The 13363-nt window shown below is 39.8% G+C and overlaps 1 protein-coding gene across 7 annotated transcripts in view; it reads right to left on the reverse strand.

Moving 5' to 3' along the window:
- The window catches only part of LOC117000577 (SPHK1 interactor, AKAP domain containing), a 63452-nt gene that overhangs the window by 16278 nt on the left and 33811 nt on the right, over window positions 1-13363 (reverse strand). For all 7 annotated transcript variants that reach the window (XM_033068286.2, XM_033068281.2, XM_033068280.2 and 4 more), the window contains exons 4-5: window positions 4268-4327; window positions 1260-1394 (exon numbers count right to left, since the gene is read on the reverse strand). In XM_033068286.2, the coding sequence (XP_032924177.1) occupies window positions 1260-1394; window positions 4268-4327 (195 nt within the window). The remainder of the gene's footprint in view (window positions 1-1259; window positions 1395-4267; window positions 4328-13363) is intronic.

Here is a 13363-nt window from a genome sequence, read left to right on the forward strand (position 1 = left end):
TAGATTAGATAGCTGCTATGAAATTGAATCAGGCTTGAGCATGCACCATATTGTGAAAAATCCTTTGAAAAACAGATGCAGCCTTAGATCAGACATTCCCCTGCTTTTTCCCCAATCCACTGTTTGTGAAAATGGCTTGAGGAGGGAGCAACATAAAAATCCTTTTACAAAAACTCTGCCAGTCACCTTACAGATGAATTTCTCGGAAAGCCAAACAATAGGATGTGGGCATATCTGGCCAATAAATCTCATCTAGTCTTAATGCAAAGCTTTGCTCAACAGAAATTTATTTAGTTCTTGTCTGTCTCTTGCCTCCGCTCTCTGTGAGAGGGCTGCCAGTTTGTGGGCTTGTGGAAATGGGGGTGACTTGGATATTTCAGCTACCTTGTTTGGGTCTCAAACCTTTCCTGTGTTTATTGCAACATCTTGGGATGTGGGGTTTGGAGCTCCATCAGCCTTGTGCACAAGCACAGCCTTGTGCTTGTATTTGTTAAACATTTCTAAATTCAGCCATTATTTGTGAGTGGCAAGAAAGCTCAATAACCAGGTAATTGCTCTCTTTAATGATCAGCTATTGGTACCCCATAAAATTCAGTGATCTTTGCCATACAGCTGTCATGGGGTCTGCTTCAGGAAGGCTTTTGTACACACAATAATTTCAGTGAAAAAAAGTTTCCTGCTTTTCTTATCTGCAGCAGACAAACCTGGCAATACCTGTTCTCATTTTAAATTTGTTGAGACAGTTTTGTACTCCAGGGCAACTCTGAAGTTTTAATGAAGTTGAGAGGTGAAGATGAATTGGGAATGAAAGTGGGAAGTGGCAAGACCACTGGGAGTCTGCAGGAGCTGTGCCCTGGCCCAGCTCTATAGACAGGAGTGTTGCCTCTTTCCTTTTGCCCTCTGCTGCCCTTCTGATACTCTTGAAATCTGGGTTAAGAATCAGTCATCTCTGCCACCAGTGCTAGCCTCCCCTGAAGGATCAAGTGCTAATGTGGCTTAAAGCATTACCAGCTGGAAGCCAGACATCTGCAGGATCCAGAGGGAATAGCAGGAGCTCTCAGCTATCTTTGTCTACATGGTGTGTGTCCCCACACCGTGCACCACACACACAAATCTGTCTGACAAACGCTCTTGTTTGTATGTTTGCAAACTTCCACTCATCTCAAACCGATCTCAGGTCTTTCAGGGTCCTTTTCCCATTTTCCAAATTCCATCCTTCACAGGCATGATGTGATCTTAAAGATGAGTTTGACTCTTACCTGGGGAACCTCATAGTCAGCCTGCAGGCTTCCTGATGTCAGTCCACTCAGCAGGACTATCTCATTTTCCTTTGGTGGCTGCACGTTCATTGAACTGATGAGTTTGGGGAGATTGGGTGAGACACTGATCAACTTCTGTAGTATGAAACAGAGATTTTGCTCTCAGGTAATGAAGTCTGACTTGCACAGTTATACTCATAAATATTAAAATGAAATATCACGTATAGGCATCATTTTAGAAAGCTCACTTGAAAGTATTAGTTCAAGTAGATTAAGAATAGAACTGGCAGCATTAAAATGCACATTCTTTCTTTTGAGACACCAGACAAGACAAAGATGACAGTATAAACTTTTGCTCAAGTGTCCAGCAGGACAATCTGCCATCCCTCACATTGTCACATGCTAAACAGCTTGATTGGATTGGTGCATCCAAATACTTCCTATTACAGATGAGTTCCTTAGACTGTGAAAGCAGTGTCTCATGGTCTGAAACACAAAAGCTTCAGTAGGTATGGCAATGAGAACAGGGCAAATCTTCCTGTTTTCCTCCAGGCATATGACTAGAAAGAAACCAGTAGAAGTTACCTGGAAATTGCCAACCAGATCAATGCAATGCTAAACACGGAACAGCAAAAATATTGGAGATACACGAAATATACTTTTCTTTGCTGTTATACTGCATACCTTCATGACCTTCCATTTGTAATGATACAGGCACTCCCTACATGTTATGTATTTGTTAGAGGCAAAGGCAGTAACAGTCACAGCATCAGTGATGCTATACAGGAGATCTGTATTGCTCCCAGCACGTGCAGGGGACATTTGTGCTCCTTTGTGTACAAAGGCCAGGCCAAACAGACAACACCTGCTCTGAGAGTGCAGGACTCTCTGCCAAGGACCTTGGTGTCCTTGTTCTGTGAACAGAGAACCACGGCTGACCCCTTGGAGCAGGAGCAGAGTAAATACCACCTCTGTTTTCTGCACCACCATGGCCCATGTGTTAGTGCAGAACATGTGGCAAAGCCCTTCAGGGAGGGCAGATTTGGGTACCCAGCCATCTGCTTTAGTTACTAACCAAGGCAACAATGCTTCCCTTTTTTTCCTTTCCATCCTCAAAATATTAAGCTTGCAGTGCTGTTATTTTTCCTTGGATTGAATTAGATATAATAAAACTTTCTGGCTTAGAAAAGCTAAATCAATATTGGGAAACCATCCACTTTTCAGAGGACCGATCTTTAGATCAGACTAAGTATTTTTATGTGACATAACTGAATTCAGTGCTTCAATTCAGTTTGATGTTTCACTGTAGCATAAAAAAGTCTTTCTGTTATCACAAACAGTTCCTGAAAGTATCTCTATTTTCCTATTGCCAAAATTGCCACATTTTATCAGATGTCTTAGGTAGGGAATTATGACATTTTATGTATCTTTTACTTTGCTTCTTTACCTTTTCTTCAGAAAAAAAAAGTCTGGGACATAATTATTTTACACAAATCCCCCAATTAAACCCATTCCAAGGTTCAAGTACTACAAAATCCTAACAATACCTATTAGTAAATCAAGTACCTGCTAGTAAATAGCTATATATTTCATATGAACAACAGCTGTGCCAACATCTTCAAAATTATTCTAAGAAATAATTTCACTACAGTAGTGCACTGTATAAAATTCCATGCCATTCAATGCTAATCTACACAACCTGCTTATTATACACAAAAGGAGGGATGAGGGAGTTTCCTCTTGGAAAAGAATGCATAGCACCTGTGCTAGCAGGGAATTTTTATTACCTACACTGAAAACAGAGAACAGATGTCTAGTTCTAAGATTGAGGGAGAAACTTCTGGTGTTTCCTCTTATAGCTTTTGCTCCTCAACAAACACTGTAAACAACAGTAAAACCACAGCATTTTAGAAAACAATCAGTGCTTCTGTGGCTTCAGTAAAGCAAAACCTCTCAAGCTGTTCTGCACAGTTAACCTGCTGATTCAATACAAAAAATCATTTTGCTGCAAATGCCATATTTATTTTTGACAACTGAACTTTCACAGATCCAGGATGCAAGAAACAGCACAGAAAAACTGTTCCTGCTAACAAATGACTTGCAGGAGGCATCAAGGTGCCAGTACTGGTTGTTCCATGAGTTAAAAGAGTTTCCAGCAAATGTACTGTAATGGTTTCACCAAGGAACTCCCTGGGTACTGTCAGGAGATCCTACCTGTGTTCACTCACTACATATTGCTTCTGTACTGGTGTGTCAAACATGGGCACCGAGCCAGGATGATGAAAAGGAGCTGATAAAGGAAGATGTGAGCACAAAACCGACACCAAGCCCTTTCTTTAAAATGTGGCTTCTGCAGATTTAAGGGTTTTTTTTTTCTGGAACGGAATATGTTTTAAATATCACATCATGATGTAGTTTGTCTCAGTGCTTGTAAAATAACCAAGGTTTTCATTTCTTTTAAAAAATTTCTTTTTTCCTACCCTTGTAACTTTCAGTTAAACAGATCAAACACACCTTTAGTTCTGTTTCATCTTGCCCCCCTCCTCAAAAGCACATAATGCAGTTTGAGTAAGACAGCTCAGCTGAACAAGACTTAGGTGAGTGGAAGGTTTTCAGAGGCTTTTTGGCAGTAGGTCAGAGAAAGAAATCAGAAACTGGTAGTAGAGCAGGTTACCAGAAATTCTTTTTATGTAGTACTATGCCAAATTAAAAAAAACCAGGATGTATGACATGTCCATGTTCACTTCTCTGATAAATGCAAGAAATCTACTCGTATAACTGCCGTGAATTCAGATTGCAACAATCCATTACAAAGTTCTAGGATGGGAATAAGAAATGCTGTGTAACACAGTCCAGTGCTGGGAAAATTTCAGATTCCTTATGCATTGCTCTCTGTAATGCTTAAAAATCTAGTCTTGGGTTTGATTTGTTCACAAAATTTTAATCTGTATTTTTACTGGTGGGCCTGAATAGATACATTGGGTATGTTTTAGGACCTAAGTTATTACCTGTTTCACTCGCTCATCACTGCAATCATCTCTGTTGGCATCTAAATTCACAAAACAAACCTGTAACAAGAGAGAAAAAGAAAAAAACCACTTCATAAAGTTGTATTAGAGTGGCAGCAACCTTTTTAAAGTCACTATACTTTCATTTTCTAACCTTGTAGCTGAATCTGTGAAGCCTTTTCCTAGTAGAGGAAAGCTAGAAAGGGAGTAAAGAGAATAGCAGAGTAGATGTTAAGGAAGGAGGAAAAAAATGGAGTAAGAGTCATGACTTAATCTGTGCTGACAATTGGCTTGTCTGATGAAAGAGCAAATGTTGCAAAGAAACATACCTATACAGAGGATATATGTAAAGGTAATGTTAAAAATACGTTTGATTACATATCTGATAAATTCTTCATGTCTCTTCCAATGACGACTTCTCAGGCACTTGCTGCTAAATGTTCTGTAGTGCAATTGTGAGTTGCTTTTAGAGTTTCTCTGCACACCACATAAATATTAGAGTATTTTTACCATCTTTCCAGAGTGTCTACGGGAAGTTTAAAACTTTATGAAAGTAATTTTTGAAACTTGGTCCATGAGCCAATATTCAACAGGAAGTTTTCAGCACTGCTAACTGGGCACCACAGGTGCAGAACAGCTTCACTGCCTGGTGAGCACCTGATTCACCAGAAAGTTCCACTTCTGATGACAAGACTTTTTGCCACTTCTTTCATTGAGTTTCAGCAACTATTTAATGGTAGTGAGATTGATTTAAACAGAAACTTCAGATCTGAAGACCCTTTAATTTCTGAAGACTTTTATTTTAGCATATGCTTACTGGAAGGCCATTTTCTAATGAGAAAATCCCTGCTCCAGCTCTGAGTTTGAAGCAGGGACTCCAGAACTAGGCTGACTGTGAAGTTTATGAGAATTTGGTGTCCTCATTTAACCCAAAACCCAACACAAATTGAAGGTGCAGCTGAAGCCAATACCTGATTCCAAATAAATTGCAGATCCAAAATTTAACATAAAAGAGCTGAGTGATATTTTGATGATTTTTTAGCAGAGAGGAAATACTTCCCTTACTCCATGTAAATATCCCATAGAAAATGAAAATGCTCTAAATTATCCCCTTCACCAACACTGTTGTGTTAGGCACCCAAGCTCCTGTTGTGTGCCTGCTTTTACACCAGGACAACCCTGATTTCAGTTTATATATGCACATGCCATATGTACAGATTATGACCATCTGCAGTAACAGCCAGCACAGCAGATGGAAAGATCCAGCCAGTGCTCCCATTATAAACCAGAAAAACACCCAGTGAAGAAGAAAGCTTTTTGCCCTTTTAATTAGTTTAATGTCATCTTTACATGATGTTACAAACATATTTTCCAGCCCTTCTACAATTTTAGCAAAAATATTTCTGTGCCTGATATTGACAACAATCAGGATATGGCACTGTCACCTGATGAACTTTTAAGAAATAGTTATAAAAATTTCTAAGCTTCAAAATAGTAAAAATACCCTCTAGCAACATAGCATGGTGGTTATGTAATGTCCTAAACATATTATAGTTGATTAGACAAACACCTCCCTTACTTTCTACTGGGTTTTCATGTGAAAGCATTTCACATATCAACAACAGGTAGTTACCAAAAAGCATTAGAAAATTACACTCTTGATTTGCACGTGAACTTGCACAATGAGATATGAGTCTGCAGGTGCATGGAGGTGTGTTTGCTTAGGGAGCCATTAATTTGGCACCAGGGTAGGAGTGTGGGCAGGTGTGGGGCCAGTTTCAAGTCCTCTCCAGCCTGGTCACCCCATGTTGAAAGCCAGGTTGTTACAGAGGAGTGTTGTGAAAAAGCTGCACAGGAGCAGTTGTGTCTTCAGGGATGTTCCAGCCAAACAGCTGATTCTCTGCTAAACCTTGGTTTGCTGCCTCCATGGGACGATGGCTCCTGACTGCTGTGATGTGCACTGGCACTGCCAGTGACACTGACTGCCATCCTAAAGCCAGGCCCTCTCCAAGCAGCCAAACCAACCATCACCCCAGGCTCAGGTGTGCCTGGCACATAACTCACTAATACCTCAACAGAAGAAACCTCAGTATGAGCAGCAATAGCTAGTATTTTAACTCACATTATCTTTCTTTAATTTAAATATTTTTTATTTGATTTTCAGAACCTAATGAACTTGCACTATAAAACCTGTGGCAGCACTGAATCCAGTTTCCAAATACACTTGTCAAATTCCATTGTCATTGATTTATCACACTGCCAATGCAGTCTTTTAGCATTTCTTGTTCTGTGGATTTTGCAGTTTTAATTATAGGCAGTTTTTAAACAAAAAAACAGTTTCACAGTGGTGAAATGTACTGACAAACTCATTTACTTATTGCCTTTGCTGTGAGCAGGAGGCAAGACTAGATGGGGAGGTACTGTAACCATAAATCCCTCTACAGTTCCAAACAGGCCTGCTCTGGACTACTGCTTCCTTCTAGGATATTTTTGTTAGATATTTTTGTTGGATATTTTTGTTGGAGATACTTCACCAGTGGTGCTCAAAGAGAAAATGATCTATTATGAAAAATCTCTCCCTGTTTTCTGCTTGCACAATATAAGTTTTAAACTCTCATTAGCTTGCATTGCTTGATTAGCTTCTAGTAATTATCAGGGACATCTCCATCAAAACAAGGCAAAACAATACTAGAGAACAACTAATAATCTTTAGGATGGAAATACTGCATAAATTATGAAGAAAGAGCCAAGGTCAGGTCAGGATTTGCTAACCTCAATTTAATTCTGACTTTTTTCCTGTGTGTCAGATGCAGCTTAGTCTAGCTGTAACCCAACCTTCTCCTCATCATGGGATCTTTAAATGTCAGTCCTTTCCCAGCCACTTCTTTACTCTTCTCCTCCTTGACTTCCCACAAACATCTTTTCAGTTCCAAAATGTGTCTGCTTTCCACTTACACTGATCTACTGTCTGGAAAACACACAGAAACGTCAAGATATCACCTCTTTTTTCTGTCATAGGAAATACTTATTTTAGAGGGAGAAACCAACAAAATTTAAATGGTGTTGCATAATACAAAAAGGAAACAAGCCACCACCCAAACTTTACACAGTGAGATAGTCACCCACAACTTCCCGGGTAGGAGCCAGTATCTACTTTTGGTTCAGTAGTTTTTCCAGGTTTAGAAATCCCGGAAATCCCATTTCCTCGAGAGAAAAGAGCTGTTCTTTTGGTGAACATGTACCACTGCACTGAAAAGCAGGATTCTACATGTTCCTAAACCATTTAATGCACAGGCACACTGTGAATAGCAACTCTTGCACTATGCAGATTCTTGTATGTCAACAGCACAGATTTGGGTCTGACCCCCAAACTTCCTCTCATCAAACCATGCAAGCATTTCTCCTGACATAGTTCCAGGCAGGTTATCATCACTGACTTGCTGAGCTCTTGAAGAATTCTTTGCTTTCCAGGATCATATAAAAAGCAAAGAGAGAAACTTCGGTTTTGCTTTTTCTTCTGTATTTTGCATGATAATTTCTATGACTGATAAGAGGTGCATGGGGTAAATTCTACAGATCAGTGAAGTCCTGAAATCTGCTCTTGAGTTGGTGTAGAAATTACGTGGACACTTCACTTCTTAAAAGAACTATATATTAAGAAATTCTTTTGTATAAAGTATTTAAGTATGCAAAGTAAACACAGTTTATTTTCCTCACTGACAAATGGCCTCAGGATATAGTAACCTGGTAAGCAAAGTGAGAGCCACAGTCCTGTGTTCTGTGCTGTGAAGGACTATGGTCAGCACTTGCTTCAAGTGCTGCAGGAGGTGAGCTTTTTTCCCCATAAAATCAAATACATCCACATTATACCACCCTCCCAAAAATTTCAATATCTATTTTAAAAGAAAGGAAGTTAAACTGAAGAGACAAGATTCAAAAATGAGAACTATATAAAGATGGCTTGTGCAACCTGAATTTTACCTCATATGCCCACATTTATGCAATGCAGTATTGCTGCCTGAGTCAGTGAACAGGAAGCCTGCAAAAAGGGGAAAAACTATGTAGAATCAAGAGTACTGTGTATCTGCCATTTTCTAACATGTGAGCCCACGACTTTGTGACCTAGAGGACACTCCTAAACACAGTTTCTTAGTTTTGAATCCATCAGTAGCTGGATTAGTACAACACAGTTACTATATAGGCTATCAAAGTGGTAGCAGGACCATATGCAGGTGACACAAACTGCTCCATCCCCGTCATTCCACCCCTGCAGCCATCCATGTGGTCCTCAGCTTTGCCCTGGGTGTCACAGCAGGCTGGGTTTGGTGCCACACCCCTCAGCAGAGCCCAAATGTCTGTGCAGATGTTTGATCTGCAGCAGAACTGTGTAGAGCTCCCCATGTTCTGTGCTGTCCTGGTTGGTATGACAGGATGTAAATGCTGTCTAGAAAATGAGCTTATAGAGTCTCTATCTCCCAGTGTGCTGTTCTGCTTTCCCATCCTCTTCCTGACACATCACTGAGTCAACTCATGCCAGGTGCCAATTCAGACACCCCGTGAGACACTTAGAGGGAACAACTTGTTTGGGACTGCTCTTTTACCTGCCCATAAAAGTCATGTTTAATTTTCTACAAACAGAAGTGAAAAAGGTAATTAGCCCTAGGAGAGATCTCAGGAGAAAGCAGTTCTGGGCAGGCAGTTCCTGGGTGCCAAGTTTAAAAAGTGTAAATGCCTAAACCTGAGGATGTGCAGGATAAAACTGTGGGATATGAGAAGGTGAGCAACTGCTGAGCCCAGGACTGAAGGCAGTTTTATGGAAAAAAACAGCTGAAGTGCTGGTAGGAATACAGTGCTCACTGCTCACAGAGAACTGCAGCTCCAGAGCAGGAAAGGCAGCATCAGACTGCTCCCCTCCCAGAGCTCCCCCCATGCCCTCAGCAGTGATTTTGCTCCCTTTAAATGTTCCCATCTGTTGCTGACCAGAGGGCAGTGGCAGGAGCAGAAGGCAGCTGTGTCCTCGCTGTCCTGGTCTGGGTGACCAGGCATGCAGCTCTCCCAATGTCACTTTTAAATTAACATGCACCTTGCTGCACTTCTTTGCATCTTGCCTCATTGCTTGTGAGTGACATGCATCTTACACCAGTGCAGCAACATTCTGATTATTATTTAGCATTTTCCTTCGAAATACTAAAGACTTGGCATTTTACTTCCATGTTGTTTCCCCTCCCTATTTTGGGCAGGTATTGTTTATTCTCAGGGTGTGTGTGTTTCTTATACACTATTATTCAGAACACTTTATCCCTTTTTAAATTTGGTGATTGAATTTTACATCAACTGTGATTGCTGTGACAGCTGTTTCAAGGATTTAATGGAATCTACGACCACAATAATTTCTGCTCTTAGCAGTAACTCTGTGATTGGATGGCAGATTTGGAATTCTGAGCCTATTCTCATCCTAATTTAATCTCTGCAAAGTAGAAAAACAATACAGTTGCTCTAAACTTCTATTAGACCCAAGTCTGAGTCTCCTGGCTCTGGAAAGGTTAGATCACTGTAATTTCCCCACAGCACAATAACAGAATAGAAGCATTGCTCACTGGAATGGTGACTATTTCAGAGAACCTACAGCTGCATGATGGGCTCCCTCAGGAGCTGAAGTCAGCGAAAGCCTGAGGAAAAAATATTGTTTTAGCCTGTACTTGTGAGCCAAAGTAAACTGTAACCCACAGAAAATATCAAAGGAGTGGCAACGTGCCAGATTCTGTCCAGAAATTTGCTGTGAGCTTTGTCTCTTTGAAAATGACCCAAATCACTCACATATTTTTGACTTATATTAGGATGGCATAAAATGCCTTTTCCAGCAGATTGGATCCACACAGACAGTTTGTGTGACAGGAGCATTTGTTTTGATGGCTAGGAAAATGCTGATCTGCAAAGCTCCCAAATAGAACTTTGAATTTATTTTCACTTGTCTTATTTATGCTGATGTGATGGCTAAATAAAAACCCTTGGACTTCTTGTGATATACAGATATATGTGTGCAGATATATAGATATATTTAATAGTATATATGTGTGTACTGTCTGTAAGGTCCCCTAATTACTGACCTATCCATTCTTGAAAATTGCAATTTCTTAACAAATAGCTGTGAAATGATGATTTCTAAATAAATGATCTAAAATGTCACATAAGATCATCCATTAGCTAATAAGAAACAAACCAATAGTTTTGAAGATCCTAGGAATTTTTTTATCATCTAGGTCTGGTACGAATTGTGTGAAAGGAGGCTGATTGCAAACGTTTTTGGAAGCTTGTGGCTTTATTTATTATCAGGTTGTGTGTTGTTTCTTATACACTATTATTCAGAACACTTTATCCCTTTTTAAATGTAGGACTGTGAAGGTACAGTTTGTGAAGAGGGTGATTGAATTTTTCATCAACTCTGATTGCTGCAATAACATGGCTTCACCACAATTATTTACTAAAAAAAACTTCCATAACTGATACTTGAGGCCTCTATGGCTCCAACTCTCAGTATAAATTCTACAATACAGCTCTGATTCATGTGCTGAAAAGCTGCAGTCAGGTTTTCCCTGTGACTCAGGCTTTGGAGAGTAGAAGTCTCCTAGATTGCATCTTCAGACATTTGGGCTCTTGGACAAATTCCCTGCATTTGATGGAAATCTTGTTATCAACCACTCTCTGACTGCCCCAATGTATATGCACATGCTGGGTGTAAAACTTCCTTCACAGAAATCACTTTGCACCCATCAAGGCCAGGAGCAATAGCCAGCCTAATATTTCTACCCTTTGCTTGTCTCTCATTACCATTACAAAGTAAATTTCTTTTCTGTCACCACTTTTATTTATAGACTGGCATCAAAAGGAATTTTTACTGCAGAATGAATAGAAAATATTACTGCTTGTGCAAGACTAAAGAGTTAATTTACATTTCAGTACAACCTTAGATGCCTGCATTAATCTTCTTAATATTTTTTTTGATAGGTCTTATTATGCTTATTTATTTTCTTTCTGTTTCCATTTAAATGTTAAATAGAATCTCAGAGGACTAGATAATATAACTGTGACAGTTAACAGATCTGATTTCAAGGCCAGTCCAAATAAAAAAAAAAAGATAAATATAAACCAATAAACCATAATTGATACCATCATTTAGCTTTGTTCGAGTTAATCTTGACTTTTTCCATTTCCTGTATTTGAAAATGGTTGGTATGGAAAAATTATGATTCCATCAGACCACTGCAGGAAGTGTTATTTTAAAGGAGAATTTGTTCATGAGCAAAATAATAAGTAGTAACTTGAAACCAGTTTGTGGGTTGCTCAGAAGCTGGTCCTGCACCTTATCCTTTTCCTCCTCCTCTGCCCTCCTGCTCAGCAGGGTGGGCCTGTTACTGAAAACAGGACTTCTGAATTTTAGACACTCCCAGGGAAAAGATTTCATAGAAACTTTAAATTGCCAAAATGCAATGATGCAATAAAGCTTTAACTGTTGTGGTTAATTATAGGACTCTGCTAAATAACTCAGCAGAAACAGAGGTCAGTCCCAAAAGGTTTTGTTTAAAATGACTGAAACCATGACTGGCTAAGAACAGTGTCCCAAATGCACCAAAGAATATAAACTATTCAATGATTTTTTTAAAAAAGCCATTTAACAATGCAACCAAGGTGAAAGACAGACTCCTTGCAGCCCCAGATTCTGATTGTCTTGGCAGTCTCTGCCCAGGCTGGTTTTGGTAAGCCAAGAAATACAACTGTTTGCAGTCTACAAAGCCAAACTGATGAATTCTTTAATCCTATAACCAACTGAAGCAGGAAATTATGATTATGTTTGATTTATAGAAAAGAGAACATTGATGGTGCATTACTAAATGAATGCTTGGATTTCTGGAACAGCTGAGTATTTGCTTAATGTCTTTAACACACCTAGATACTTTTATTTGGTACAACATTGCTCTAAACTACTATAAAAATCAATTATTTTTCTCAAAGACATTTGTGTGACATGCAGAAGCACAAAACGAGATTAAAGTGTTATAAGCACTTAAATCCATTCTGCTTATCTGCGCACAGCAAAATGTTTTGTGGTGCTCTACAGGATTTTTCAGTACTTGAGAAAGATGAGGAAGTCAATGTGGCTAAGCCTAATTAAAAAATGCAAATGATTTTGCTAAACAAAGATGTCAAGTGAAAACACTCCATAGCAGTGCCTGTGAGAGACTGATCAGACCCAGGTTCTGCCTGCTCCAGCTCTCTGGAGTGTCAGGATGAGCAGGAATTATCAAGGTCTAAGTGGAGCTATCAGCAGATAGAAAGAGTCAGTTGTGCATTATACAGCTAGATACAGGTCTCAGATCAGCAGCTAAATCACCAGTATCTGGAACACTGTATTTGGTTTTGAGATTTTAAACTGAGCTGGTTCTTCCTTATTTGCCTCTATTACTCTAATTAGACTTATCACCTCATTATAATATGCATTATGTTCCCCCCCCATCTTTTTAAGTAAAATGCTAGTATGCATAATAGCTCAGACCATGGATCCCACTTTTGTTCTGTTTCTCACACACTGGGGCAGGTCTGCTGTATTTTGCAATCTCCCAGGCTTAGGTGCCTTTTGCTCTGGACTATATTGGGGGAAGAAGGAATGGGGAGGTGGCACTCTGCAGGGCAGCAGGGAAAACCAGCAGCTCCATGGTGGTCACACCTTATGAAACTCTTCCTGGTAAATCTCTGCTCAAAGCTTTCTGTGAAGGGATTGCAGGACTGTATCCAGTAGATCAGAAACTGTTGTCTCTAGATGAAAAACAGACCCCTTTTCTCCTCTGATTAAAAAATCCTTTACTAAAAGCAGATCATTCTGGAAGATCTCTCTGTTTTTCAGAGGGTGGGTTAGAGGTAAGGGAGGAAGCACACAGGTCTGATGATGGGTTTTGGTTGAGCTCAGCTGTATGGTAAATATGCACCATTATACACCGTAAGAAGTTAGGACAGCAAAATCTAACTGACCTGAATAATTTCCCCAGCTCTTCCTTTTCTTCACCAGGCCCATTCTGGCCCCAGCTCTCCTTCTTGCTTCCT

This window comes from Catharus ustulatus, chromosome 10 (assembly GCF_009819885.2).
Source record: "Catharus ustulatus isolate bCatUst1 chromosome 10, bCatUst1.pri.v2, whole genome shotgun sequence".
Classification (NCBI taxonomy): Eukaryota; Metazoa; Chordata; class Aves; order Passeriformes; family Turdidae; genus Catharus; species Catharus ustulatus.